The sequence below is a fragment of the Neltuma alba genome, unplaced genomic scaffold (genome assembly GCF_004799145.2).
Source record: "Neltuma alba isolate B1F8T4 unplaced genomic scaffold, ASM479914v2 tig00011339_pilon, whole genome shotgun sequence".
NCBI lineage: Eukaryota > Viridiplantae > Streptophyta > Magnoliopsida > Fabales > Fabaceae > Neltuma > Neltuma alba.
This window is the reverse complement of record NW_021636041.1, coordinates 123494-138012: the sequence shown is the minus strand read 5'-3', so window position 1 is coordinate 138012 and position 14519 is coordinate 123494. Positions and strand designations below refer to the sequence as shown.

Here is a 14519-nt window from a genome sequence, read left to right as displayed (position 1 = left end):
ACCTTTCAAAGGTGCATGATGGCGATATTTAGTGATCTTCTAGAGCAAAACATGGAAGTTTTTATGGATGATTCACTGTTTATGGTGAGAGTTTTGATGAGTGCTTGAATAGCCTAGAGCAGGCTCTTGAGAGGTGTATGATAAGAAATTGGTTTTAAACTTTGAAAAGTGTCTTTCATGGTTGATAAAGGGGATAGTCTTAGGTCACCTCATCTCCCAAAAGGGGATGAGGTTGATAGGGCCAAAATTGAAGTTATTTCATCCTTCCTTATCCTACTTGTTTAAAAGATTTGAGGTCTTTCTTAGGGCATGCAGGTTTCTATCGGCGCTTTATTAAGGATTTTAGTAAAGTTGCTCTGCCTCTTTCTACCTTATTGAAAAAAGATACTGAATTTAAATTTGATGATAAGTGTAGACATGCTTTTGACACTTTGAAATCTATGCTTGTTTCACCTCCTATTCTCACTGCACTAACTGGAATTTACATTTGAGTTGTCTTGTGATGCTTCTAACTTTGCAGTAGGTGCCATGCTTGGACAGAAGGAGGAGAAACAATCTAGAGTCATCGCATATGCCTCCAAGACGCTTGATTCGCTCAAGTGAATTATACCACACGGAGAAGGAACTGTTGCTATTATTTTTGCTTTGGATAAGTTTTAGACAGTATCTTATAAACTCTCGAGTGGTTGTTTTACAGATCATGCAGCGGTTCGATACCTATTTAAGAAGCCTCAGTCTAAACCTAGACTGCTGAGATGGGCTTTGCTGCTACAGGAGTTTGATATCGAGATTAGAGATCGAGCTGGAGCAGAGAATCATGTAGCTGACCACCTTAGTCGGTTACCTGAAGGCACACAGGGAGTTGACTCTTCTGATCTTGTTATTGACTCATTTCCTGATTCTGCACTTTTTGCCTGGCTGTTCATGAGCCTTGGTACTCTAATATAGTTAATTATCTTGTCACTGACCTTATACCTCCTTCTATGTCTAAATTTCAGATTGATAAGCTGAAGAGGGAGGCAAGATACTATATCTGGGATGCTCCAATCTGTGTGGAAGCAATGCAGTGACCAGATCATCAGACGCTGTGTTCCAAATAATGAGATCCACTCTATCCTTACCTTTGCACATTCTTTATCTTGTGGGGGGGCATTTTAGTGCTAATAGGACTGCTAGGAGGGTTTTAGAGTGTGGTTTTATTGGCCTTCTCTATTTAAGGATGCTTATTCTTTCTGCAAGTCTTGTGATAAGTGTCAGAGGTTTGGGAGTTTGGGTAGGAAGCATGAGATGCCTCTAAGACCTATGCATTTTTGTGAAATCTTTGATGTGTGGGGCATGGATTTATGGGTCCCTTCCCTTCGTCTTTGGGGTTTTCATACATATTACTTGCAGTAGATTATGTGTCTCGATGGGTAGAGGCAGTGCCAACTAGAAAGATGATGCTTCTACTGTTGCCAAGTTTTTACGTTCTCATATCTTTTGCAGGTATGGCATTCCAAGAGCAATCATCAGTGACCAAGGAACACACTTCTGCAACGGACCATCAAGTCTCTATTGGCTAAACATGGAGTCAATCACAAGCTGGCCACTCCTTATCACCCTCAGACGAATGGGTTAGCTGAAGTCTCTAACCGGGAAGTGAAACGAATACTTGAGAAGATCGTGAAACCATCCCGTAAGGACGGTGAAAGGCTTGAGGAAGCTCTTTGGGCTTACAGGACTGCCTACAAGACCCCTATAGGCATGTCCCCTTCCGGTTGCTCTATGGCAAGGCTTGCCATCTACCTATGGAGATCGAGCACAAATCTTATTGGGCAATCAAGGCATGTGATGCAGATCTCGAATCTTCACTATCAATCGGAAGATGCAACTCCAAGAACTGAAGAAATGAGACTTGAATCCTACGACAATGCCAGAATCTACAAAGACAAGCTAAAAATGATTCATGACAAACAGATTCTGAGGAAGCAGTTTCATGAAGGTGACAAGGTTCTAAAGTTTAAAGCCCGGTTGAAGCTGATGCCGGGAAGTTTGTCACCAAGTGGGAAGGTCCGTTTAGAGTTACTAAAGTATATCCCTTTGGCACGGTAGAGCTCGTAGATGAGGAGACCGGTATAACTTCACAAGTCAACGGCCATCTACTGAAGCACTACCATGAGAATCAAAGACCTCCCTGATCACCCGGTTGTTCCCTTCCACCCTACTCTTTTACTTTCTGTTGTATTGCTGGTGATATTGTTTGCTGAGATAGTTAGGAGTAAGTGTGGGGGAGGGAACTTTCCAGTAGCTGTAGTTGTAGCTGTTTATTTCTGTTTAGTAGTTGTTTGTTTTGTTTCCTCTTGATTCTGCCATCTCTTCTGATCACTTGATTTATATTTGTCTATTTTCATTTCACATTATCTTAACATTGAGGACAATGTATTGATCAAGTGGTGGGGGAGGGATTGTTGTTGAGTTGTTGAGCTTTCTTTTGAAAAAAAAAAATTTTGCCTTTGGATTTGCTCCTGTTTCCTAAGTATTGCTGCTATAATTGCTCTCTTCTCTGCCTATTGGTTGATTTCTGAATTGCATCGCATGATTTGAGAGTGATTCTTGCTTGGGAATTTTGCTGCTGGTTTCTATGTCCTCCTGTTTTCATTCGCCTCAGTGTTCTGCACTGCTGTATGGGCGAGTTGCTGTTCTCTCTGATGCTGACTTGACTTTTGTAATCCTTGGGCATCTCTTTTCAAAATCTTTTTGCCCAATGCTTGTGAATATTGCACGGCTGAGTTTGATTGCATTTGATTTAAGTGATTTCTGTTCTTAGTTGATTAGCATAGTAGAATACTCTTGGTGCAGTGTTATTAACCTTGTTTCATAGCTTGATACTTAAGGAAAAACATCTTAGAGAAAGCCTTGATGGAAGGATTTTTTGAGCCATATATTTTCTCATCTTGTGTGATTTTCACCTAGTTTTGGTTAACCTCTAGAATTTGTCTAGATTCTTTTTCAAAACTGCATTAATACCTAGGTTTGTGAAGATGATAGGGGCATTCATTTCTAAACCTTTACCCAAACACAAACCACTTCATTTAACCTTTGTTCACCCATTTGAGCCTTCATTTTCATTCCATTCATTTTTTTTAGCAAGTGTTTTGCATGAGTTACATTTGGTTTTTCATTTTGAAAAGTACATCATTAATGTCTATATCTTTGCCTTCTTGGGTTTGGATGCCAAAAGGAAAAAAAAAAGAAAAGAAAAAAAAAGAGAGAGATAGAAAAAGGCAAGAAAGAGAAGAAAATGTTTAGAAAAAGCCAAAGAAAGAAAGTTATTAAAAAAAAAAAAGAAGAGAAAATAAGTTGCGACAAAAGAATAAATTGAAATAAGACATTCCATGGTGGTTTGAAGAGCAAAGATTTTTGTCTCAAAAGGTTAAAATCTACACATTGGTGTTGTTTCATGATTGTATTTTAGCTCACTTTGAGTTAATTATTTATTACTCATGCATTTCACTTGTTAGTCCATTTCATTCATTTGACCATAGTTTCCAACATTACAACCCTTCAAGTCCCCTTGATCATGAGTCTAAGGTATGTTAGTGGTGGAGATATTAGAATTTCTACAAGCTTATGGTAGGTGCTAATCTAGGTGGATTGAGTGAAATTTTTCCCATTTGAGAGATGAGTGAAACACTTGTACCATATGTGAGCTCTATTATGTTTCTCTTCTTTTATCCTGCTATGTTTCTTGTGTTAATTTCTTTGCACTGAAGTATTCTATGATTGTTGATTAATTAAGAATAAAGGTTGCTTGAGTTAATTGCACATTCATGCTTAGTTAGTTTTATGTTTGCTTGCATTGAGTGTCTCTATTGGATTCTTCTTTAATGATGTTTTGCCCAGGAGTGCAAAAGGCTAAGTGTGGGGAGTTGACAAACTCAATTATTTTTATATATTTTGGTATCTTTTATATGAGTTTTGTCAGCTTAATTGGTCCCTTTTTGCCTTAATTGATTTATTTTGTTTTATTTTGAATTATTATTTTATAGGGGCAAAATTGTCATGTTTTGATTTAATTATGATTAATTGATTTTTAAGGACAATTAATGCTACCTTATCCTTGAATTTTGCTTGCAGGTTCTTGGAAGATTCAAAAATAAAAAAAGAAAAAAAGAAAAAAAAAGAAAAAAAAAGAAAAATAAATAAATTAAAAGAAAAAAAATATAATAATAAGTTGGGGCAAACGCAACGTTTTGCCCCAACCTAATATTCCTAATATTAATCATCATCAGCACGCAGCGAGAGAGAGCGCCGAACAGACACACGAAACAGAGGCTGAAGGAGAGACACGACGAAACACAGCAAGCTGGAGGCGGCCGAACGAAAAACGAACACACACGCAGAGGCGAAACAGAGGAAAGAGCTGGCCGACGGCGTGAGAGGAAGGACCATTCATCATCTTCTCCGTTGAACCTTCCTGGTGGCAGGGGGCGTTCGACGGAGACACACACACGCGCGCGCGGAAGCTGAGCACGAGTCGACGAGCGAGAACGAGAAGAAACGGAACACACACACACGCGACAGCGACCGAACAAAAGACGGAGGAGTGGGAGACGCAAGCGAGCAGAACACACGAACACGCCGAGTGAACCTGAGAGCGAGCAGACCAGGGGAGCTGACGGTTTTCTCCACTCTTCCTTCGATATTCTTCATGGCTGGATACGGTGAATTGCTGGTGGCAGCAAACTTGATGGCAAACCGTGGCTAAGATCCTCTGATTCTCCAATTCAACAATAATGGCAGAGCTTGGATCTTCAAGGGGGAGTTCTAGTTACTTTAATTTCTTACTCAATAATTGTTTAACAATTCCTAGGTCTTAGGATAGTTTTTCTGATTGTTGGGATAATTGTATTGCTTAATCTGATTATATTTGGGGATTATTGTGACTGAATTATTGCTTAGTATTTGACATTAGGCTGTTTATAGTTTTGATCTCAATTATAATGTTGTGGTTATGACATTTGTATTGATTTTGAAATTAATATATTGTGATTTTCTAAGGTGGCTTAGAATTTTGGATCATATAGTCTCTTGCTAGCTTTAATTCTGTTATTTTGGATTTAAGAGTTCTAATTAAGCATTGGTTTTTAGCATCCTTAATTCCATTTTACTATTCTGGTTGCAGTTAGTAAGTTGGGATTTTAGGAAAATATTTTGTGGCAACTCGAGGTGGCTCGGTTGTTGGATCAAAAGCTTAATTATAATTCTTAGTTCATTGTTTTTAACTCCCACATTTTTTAGAGTGATGATTGCCTGCGTTGTTGAATTGGAGGATTGATTTTTATCAGTGTTATTTGTGTGTCTCATTTTCATTTCTTTAATCTCCATTCATTTTAATCACTTTTATATAAAAACAAAAAAAGTATTTTAATTTCAATTTGATTCGTAGTATTTAATTAACAGCTTTTCAAAATCAAAAATCTCTTTTTATAGTTTAGGTTACTTGCATTCATTTACTAGGGTTTAATTTCGTTTTCGGCTCCTCAAAGTGAAACGACTCGAGTTTTGCACTATATTGCATTAATTCGGTTAATTTTTGAAGTAACCCCAAAGTGACAATTAAGGGAAGTTCAACTTCATTACACTAATAAGCTACTTTTCACCCTCAACACGTCTTAGCTAGCTAGTGTTATGTTTGAATTTGAGGTTGTTTCATTTATTTTCATCTCAAGTTTGGTTTTATACGACTCTTGATTTATGCAGTTCGATTTTATGCGACTCTTTGATCCCTGGTCTAAATTGTTTGTGTGAAATGGTTGTTGAAGTGTGTCACTGTTGGACAACAGACAGTACGGACAGGTCAAGGCAATGGGAACATAATTATTGATTCTGGGACGACGTTGACAATGCTTCTATCAGGCTTTTATGAGCAGGTTGAAGCTTTAGTGAAGCAAACCATTGGAGTCGACCAATTCATAGTACAGAGTGATCAATACAAATTGTGTTACAGAAATGCTAACTCCATCCAGAATTTCCCAAATTTTGAGGTTCATTTCACAGGAGCCATCCTTTCCTTAAAACCTCAGAACTTTTTCCCTTGCATATCCAACGATGTTATATGCTTTGCAATGCTTCCTATAGATGGCATGCCCATATATGGAAATGTGGCTAAGATTGATTTTGAGGTGGAGCATGATCTTGATCAGAAAAAAGTCTCTTTTGCTCCCGTCGATTGTACTAAACAACAGAGATTCTATGACTTGGTTTGGATCGGAAAAAATAATAATAATAGAAGGAAAATATAGAGGGGGAGAGAATACTATGAATAAAAACTTTTTCCTCTAATTTTCTTCTCATCCAAACCAAGTACCAGCAAGAGTTATACGCTTCATGAATAATGTACTTGACTGACTAGCTCAAGTGAAACATAGGCATTGTAAACCGCCTCTCTCTCTATATATATTTATATATATATAGACACACACATATATGTATGAGCATGTATATCGTGCTTTTGGAAGTATCTAAGTGGGAATGTCTGTAATTATGAATTAGTATTTGAGAATATAAAAGAAGACTTAAAACACGTAACTAAATTAAATGACAAGACGGAAGAGGAGTATGTAATACTTGTCATTTTATAACGTGATATCTTTAATTTAAGTAAAAGAAACACCTATTTTTTACAAATAACTTATTTAACTAACTTTTTTAGAAAAAAAAAACTTAGGTCAAGTTCCTTATATTTATTATGTCAAGTTCTCCAATCATACATGAATATGTCCTTTTTTGTTCATAATTAAACAATATTAAATGCTAATATTTAAAAAATATATGACACATAATCATGTGTGATAGGAGAACTTAACATAATGGATATAAGAAACTTGATGTAAGTGTTGTCATTTTTTTTAATCCATCCAAATTAATTAAGTAGATCTTATATTAATTAAGGATGTGAGGCAGTATCTTTTTTTTATTTTAGATTATAGCTTGCCGCGCGTTTATCATGTATAAATTAATAAGCTTTAAATATTTTGTACTAAACAAACGACATGAATGGATAATAGAAATTCTTGCAGTGACATTATACATGAATCTTTATTTTGCAATGTGAATGATTAAGTGAAATGGTGGTTGACTAAGTTGACGTTGCAAATAATCAAGACTCAAGTAAAATGACTTGAAATATAAAATGACATAACAAAGACAGCTTCAAACGTTACTGTATTGTCCTATTTATATGACACTTTCAGCATATTTTACATAGATCAAGAAAAACTTTAGACTGCATTAATTCTCATTTAAAATATAACAACTTGTTAACTTTATCCCATTTAATATACAATTCTTTCACCAAAAAAATCATCTACATTATAATAAACAAAGGACAGAATAACACATTCATACTAAAAATTTAATTGAGTTATAAATAAGAAACAGAAAAATCTTCTGTTTTTACCTTATAAATAGGACCAAATGAGTATAAATTGTCATCACCTTTTGAATGTGATCCACTAAAACTCTCATGCATATCTAAACTATTTTGAAAACAAGATGATCCAGCCGGTTCCTTCATGCAGAGGGAACTATTCAAAACACTCCTTAGAATTTGTTTGGATTCTCAAAAGCCAATTAAAAAAAGCTCAAAAGCTAATTTTGAGGCAAAATATTAAACCTGGGTCACATTTTTGGGTTAGAAAAACTAAATAGGTATTCAAACTAACTTTTTACGAAAATATAAATCACATTCCACACTAATTGGCTTTTGCCTTGTTATTGACCTTGCAATTACAGTACTACTACGAAAAGTTACATAAGTAGTACATGTTTTATAGTGTTTATCTGACTAAATGCTGCAGAATTAGAGTAAAATTAGAGTCAATTTTGGAAACCTTAATCCAAACAAGCCCCGTGGTTTTATTTCCAAGTCCAAACGGATGCTGTCCATGAACTGGCATCACCCCTCATACGACATCTCTATAAAGTGATCTTCTGGAGTGTTGACAACAAACATAGACTTGCGACGTTATTAATTTGATTTGTACGAGGGAAAGAGATCAGGCTAGCTAGTATTGAAGAAATTGTTGAAGAGCATTGGTGGAACGCAAGTTATTATAAACGGCATGCCAACCAGCTTGTGTTGGATGCATCAAATCCCAGAAAAAAGCCGACTTAGGATTGTCGCCCGCTTTGTATTTCTTGGCCATGGTCTTGTCGTCCACGCTTCCACAGTCGTACTGCCTGCCCATCCCAACGCAACAAGGATTTAAAAGGTTTTTTTATGTCATCGGTGGAGGGATGGTTCAGTACGGACATGAAACTGTGGAAGAGGTCTAAAACGACAAAGCTGGAATTGTCGTTGGCTTCTTCCCTTCAATTTGGCCAGACCCTGGCTTAAGAGGGTGTTGTGGTGATTGGCGAAGGTGTTATGAGTAGAGTTGCACAGCGAAAATGAGGATGAAGCTGTCGTTTTCAGGAGGCAGCCTACTGCTGGTTGAACACCACTCACCACAATTTTCTTCACAAAATTTTATATTTGTTTTCCATGTGTCTTTTTTCATTGGTGGAGTTAACACAAAATTTTAAGCGAGAGCCTGGGTTGGAATTTTTAGTCATGCCATCCAACAAATTGAGTTATGAGGCCATTGATCTGTGGAAAATAAGGTAAGCTTTGGAACGACGTCGGAATAGTCAAGACTCAAGCTTCATGCTGGCAAGGCAAGTGATACGATTTGACATGTAAAATAATGACATGACAAGTGCTCCATCCAATCCTAAATATAAAATCTGTATAACTATTTATTTTATAGATATTAAGTAATATTTAGTTAAACTAATTATTTGTAATATGTGTATTATTTATTCTAAAATATCTCCTTAGTTAATACTACCTTTGGTCCTTCGTATAAAAGTTAATCAGAAATTTAGTTTGGTCTTAAATATAAGATCCTAATCTATTTTAATTTGTCTCTAATATTTATTTATTTTTTCACTAATAGTCCCTATACTAACTGTGCATTTTAAGAAGTTTTCATTAAGCGACTCCAATACAACACACATGATTAACAATGACACAAAATTCATTTATTACAGCTAATTATCTTAACTATTTTTTTTAATCTCTATAAATTGGTAATATAGCTCTTATATTAATGATTGAAGATAGTACTTACATTTTGTAATACTCCCTTGATAGAAAATCCTTTGACACAAATAATTATTAGGTCGAGTTTAGAAAATATGTTACTCCTCCGACTCTAAATATAAGACCCTTAATGTAATTTTTCGTAATGCAAATTACACTACGAAAAATGTCTTATATTTAGGACCGGAGGAGTATAAATTTAAGAGGTGAAGAGAATAGGGACTCAGTTTGGGTGCTAAGCATGATGACGAGCACTGACAGCTCATCATCTATGCGCATCGTTTTAACAAAGTCAAGAACGAGTTCCCTCTATTCAATTGCCATGCAACGTCTTTGTCTGAGATAAAGTCAAGGATGTTCCCTCCATTCAAGGCAAGTTCTATTTTTTTCTTTTTTAATAATATGCAAGTTCCAAGTTTTCGCTTCTCTTCTTCTTCGAAGAAAGTACCAGGGCCAGTCTTTAATCAAAGTCTCCTGCAGAAAACTCGAATGTTTCAACAGAAACCTCCTCCGCTGTTGTTTAAGGGCAACTTTGGTTTGGATACCAACTCTCCTTTTCATGAGGCAGCCATTCAAGAAAAACTGGATATTTTCTCAATTAAAAGGCAAGTCTCAATCTGCCCCAAAGCACAATCACAGGATGTCATCGTCTCGTACTTTCTGCAGCTCTTAGACTTTTACTTTTGATCATTTTAAAGTAGCTGCTTCGGCTAGTCCTGTTTTATCTAGTGTAATGAACCTTTAAATCTGTATCTCTACTTAATTAATGCATTTTTCCTTTTCATTAAAAAAAAAGGAAAAATACCCACGGCGACAGTCCCAGCAGAAGCAGAAGCAGAATCAAAAAATGTCTCTGAAAGATCAAGACAACGAATTTTTCAAGCCAGAGAAGTCAAAGTCGCAACACTTGCACCCCAACTATCAAGCAAGATCCTTCAAACCTACTCTCTATAGGCACCTCCTGAAGCATCTTGCTGAGATTATTGATCAGGTGTTTACCTGCGCATGACAATGATGCCCAAGAAGAAAGGGGAACGAAGAGAGAAGACTAAAACTGCCCACACCTTCAGAATTCTAGATCGCTTATCATCGAACGGTCAAGATCATTTTGAACTTTAACGAAACCGTGCGTAGCGGTGATCAGCTCCTTGTGCTCATCAAGCCGCTTCACACTTAAACTCGTTCAAGAAAATTAGAGTTTTATATTTAAAATCAAAATAAATCCTCCTACTAGGCTTTATATTTAAGACGAAAGATATGGGAATGTTTGGATTGGCGTTAGGCAAAATTGGCTTCTAGTCTAATTGACTTTTGTAATTGAAGTTGGAATAAAAGTCAGTTAGTTTGTTGGGCGCTTTTCAAGATATTGACAACTCATTTTATTGTAGAGATTTTTTTTTTTAGGAGTCTAGCAGTTCCAGAAGAAAAACAATTAAGGGAGCTTTATTAAAAACAACGTAATTAATTAAGCATGAAAGATATAATCACTTTACAAACAACTCAAACTTTTCTATATAAAGAAGCACCTCAACCTTCTTCCTTGCTCATCAAATCTGATCAGTTTTATTCTTAGCTTCCAACATGCTTCCTCATCATTCCCTCTCTTTCGCCCTTCTTCTCTTTCTTTCCATCTTTGTCTTTAATGTCACTGCAGCAAATAATAAGCTCCCAAAAGGTTTCAGCATCGACCTCATTCATCGTGACTCCCCATTATCACCCTTCTACAACTCCTCGATGACCCGCTCGGAGCGATTTCAAAAGGCTGCGTTGCGCTCCATGTCTCGAGCTAATCGCTTTGGCCAGTCTTCCACGGCTGAAACAAGCGAGTTAGTAGAAACTGATATATTCCCAAACGATGCAAGTTATCTCATGAAGATATCTGTTGGGACTCCACCTGTAGAGAGGTTGGCACTCGCGGACACAGGAAGTGACCTTATTTGGTTCCAGTGTTCACCTTGTCCTAAGTGCTATCCTCAAAACGCACCCCTCTTTGATCCAAAAAGTTCTTCCACTTATATGACTCTCTTATGTGGCTCAGACCCTTGTAATTCCCTACCCAAATCTCTGTGCAAGGCCAACTGTATCCTAAATGTGGAACATCAAATGGGTGTACCTATTTTATTCGTATGGGGATAATAAGTCATACACAATGGGAGAATGGGCGTACAGAAACAGTCAGTTTCGGCCAAGCTGCTTCGTTTCCTAAGACTGTGTTTGGGTGTGGACACAACAACAACGGACTATAAACAGAACAACGCAGGACTTGTTGGGCTTGGTCAGGGAATTTGTCGTTAGTTTCACAAATGGGTAACGTGGGTCGCAAATTCTCCTATTGTCTGCCTCCTTACAGTGCAAAAACCACAACTAAACTAAGGTTTGGGGAAGAGGCAGCCATATCAGGAAATGGGGTTGTGTCCACTCCGTTGATCACAAAACCTGGTTCCCTGTCTTCGTTTTACTTCCTCAACTTGGAAGGTACTACTTGTATTATGCTTTACTCTGAGGTGATTCATTTATTTTCGTGTCTAGTTAGTTTTATAATCTTGAATTGTTCCCTGGCCTAATAGTTTTGTGTGAAATGGCCATTCATCGACAGGTATCACTGTGGGACAGCAGACAGTGCGGACAGGTCAAAGCAATGGGAACATATTTATTGATTCTGGGACGACATTGACAATGCTTCCATCAAGCTTTTATGAGCAGATTGAAGCTTTGGTGAAGCAAGCGATTGGAGCCAACCAATTCATAGTACAGAACAATCATTACAAATTGTGTTACAGAAATGCTAACTCCATCCAGAATTTCCCAAATTTTGAGGTTCATTTCACAGGAGCCAATCTTTCCTTAAAACCTCAGAACTTTTTCCGTCGCATATACAACGATGTTATATGCTTTGCAATGCTTCCTACAGATGGCATGCCCATTTACGGAAATATGGCTCAGATTAATTTTGAGGTGGAGCATGATCTTGATCAGAAAAAACTTTCTTTTGCTCCTGGCGATTGTACTAAACAGTAGACATTCGATGACTTGGTTTGGATGAAATAATAATAGAAAAAGGAAAATATAGAGGGAGAGAGAATACTATGAATAAAAACCCTCTAATTTTTCTTCTCATCCAAACTAAGTACCAGTAATATAGTTATACGCTTGATGAATAATGCACTTGACTGACACAGCTCAAGTGAAACATAGGCATTGTAAACCCTCCCTCTCTCTCCTTGTATATATGTGCGCGCGCGCGCATGTATATCCTGCTTTCGGAAGTATCTAAGTGAGAATGTCTGTAACTATGAATTAGTATTTGAGAATATAAAAGAAGACATAGCTAAATTAAATCACAAGACGGAAGAGTGTGTAATACCTGTGATTTTATAATGTGATATCGTTAATTTAAGTAAAAGAAACACTTTTTTTTTTTTTACAAATAACTTATTTAACTAATTTCTTTAGAAAAAACTTGAGTCAAGTTCTTTATATTCATTATCTTAAGTTCTCCAACCATGTGTCCTTTTTGTTTATAATTAAACACTATTAAATGTTAATATTTGAAAAATATATGACACATGATCATATACGATCGGAGAACTTGACATAATGGATATAAGGAATTTAATGTAAGTATTGTCTTTTTTTTAATCTACCTAAATTAATTAAGTAGATCTTATATTAATTAAGGATGGGAGGTAGTTTTTTATTTATTTATTTTAGTTTATAGCTTGTTGCGCGTTTATCATGCATAAATTAATAAGCTTTAAATATTTTGTGCTAAACGAACGACATGAATGTATAATAGAGATTATTGCAGTGACATTTTATATGAATCTTTATTTTGCGATATGAATGATTAAGTGAAATGGTGGTTGACTAGGTTGCCGTCGCAAATAATCAAGACTCAAGTAAAATGACTTGAAATGTAAAAATGACATAACAAAGACAGCTTGAAATGCTACTGTATAGTTCTATTTATATGGTACTTTCAATATATTTTACATAGATCAAGAAAAACTATAAACTGTATTAATTCTTCTTTAAAATATAACAACCTTCAAATTTTACTCCTATTTAATATATATTCTTTAAAAAACTTATCTACATTACAATCAATGAAGGATAAAACAAGACATTCATACTAAAAATTTAATTGAGTTATAAATAAAACTAAGAAAAATCTTTTGTCTTTGTCATATAAATAGGACCAGAGGAGTATAAGTTATCATCACCTTTTGAATGTGATCCACTAAACTCTCATGCATAGATAAACAATTTTGAAAACAAGACAATCCGGCCGGTTCCTTCACGTGGAGGGAACTATTCACAACACTCCTTAGAATTTGTTTGGATTGTCAAAAGCCAATTAAAAAAAAGATCAAATGCTAATTTTGAGGCAAAATATTAAACCTGAAGTCACATTTTTTGGGTTACAAAACCAAATAGGTATTCAAACTGACTTTTTACGAAAACATAAATTACATTCCGCACTAATTGGCTTTTGCCTGGTTATTGACCTTGCAAAATGCAATTAGAGTACCACTACGAAAAGTTGCATAAGTAGTGCATGTTTTATATATAGTGTTTATTTGACTAAATCTTATAGAGTAGAGTAAAATTAAAGTCAATTTTGCAAACCTTAATCCAAGAACAAGCCCAGTGGTTTTATTTCCAAGGCCAAACGGATACTGTCCATGAAGTGGCATCACCACTCACATGACATGTCTGTGAAGCGAACAACAAACATAGACTTCTTGCAACGTTATTAATTTGATTTGTACGAGGGAAAGAGATCAGGCTAGCTAGTATTGAAGAAATTGTTGAAGAGCATTGGTGGAACGCAAGTTATTATAAACGGCATGCCAACGAGCTTGCGTTGGATGCACCAAATCCCAGAAAAAAGCCGACTTAGGATTGTCTCACACTTTGTATTTCTTGGCCATGCTCTTGTCTTCCACAATCGTACTGCCTTCCCATCCCAACGCAACATGGCTTGAACAGTTTCTTTATGTCATAGGTGGATGGATGTTTCAGTACGGACATGAAACTGTGGAAGAGGTCTAAAACGACAAAGCTGGAATTGTCGTTGGCTTTTTCCCTACAATTTGGCTAGACCTTGGCTTAAGAGGGTGTTGTGGTGATTGGCGAAGGTCTTATGAGTAGAGTTGCACAGCAAAAATGAGGATGAAGCTGTCGTTTTCAGGAGGCAGCCTACTGCCGGTTGAACACCACTCACTACAATTTTCTTCACAAAATTTTATATTTTTTTCCATGTGTCTTTTTTCATTGGTGTTGAGTTAACACAAAATTTTAAGCGAGAGAGCGAGAGCCTAGGTTGGAATTTTCAGACTTTCAGTTATGCCATCGAATAAATTGAGTTATGGCGCCATTGGTCTGTGGA

The 14519-nt window shown here is 36.3% G+C and overlaps 1 protein-coding gene across 1 annotated transcript; it reads left to right on the top strand.

The window, feature by feature from the left end:
* The first annotated feature begins 10704 nt into the window (after window positions 1–10704).
* On the top strand, window positions 10705–12145 carry LOC114712167 (aspartic proteinase CDR1-like). The gene is made up of 3 exons (XM_028896635.1): window positions 10705–11234; window positions 11378–11602; window positions 11724–12145. The coding sequence occupies exons 1-3, from the start codon at window positions 10709–10711 to the stop codon at window positions 12143–12145; spliced, it is 1173 nt and encodes a 390-aa protein (XP_028752468.1). The 5' UTR covers window positions 10705–10708.
* Window positions 12146–14519: the final 2374 nt, after the last annotated feature.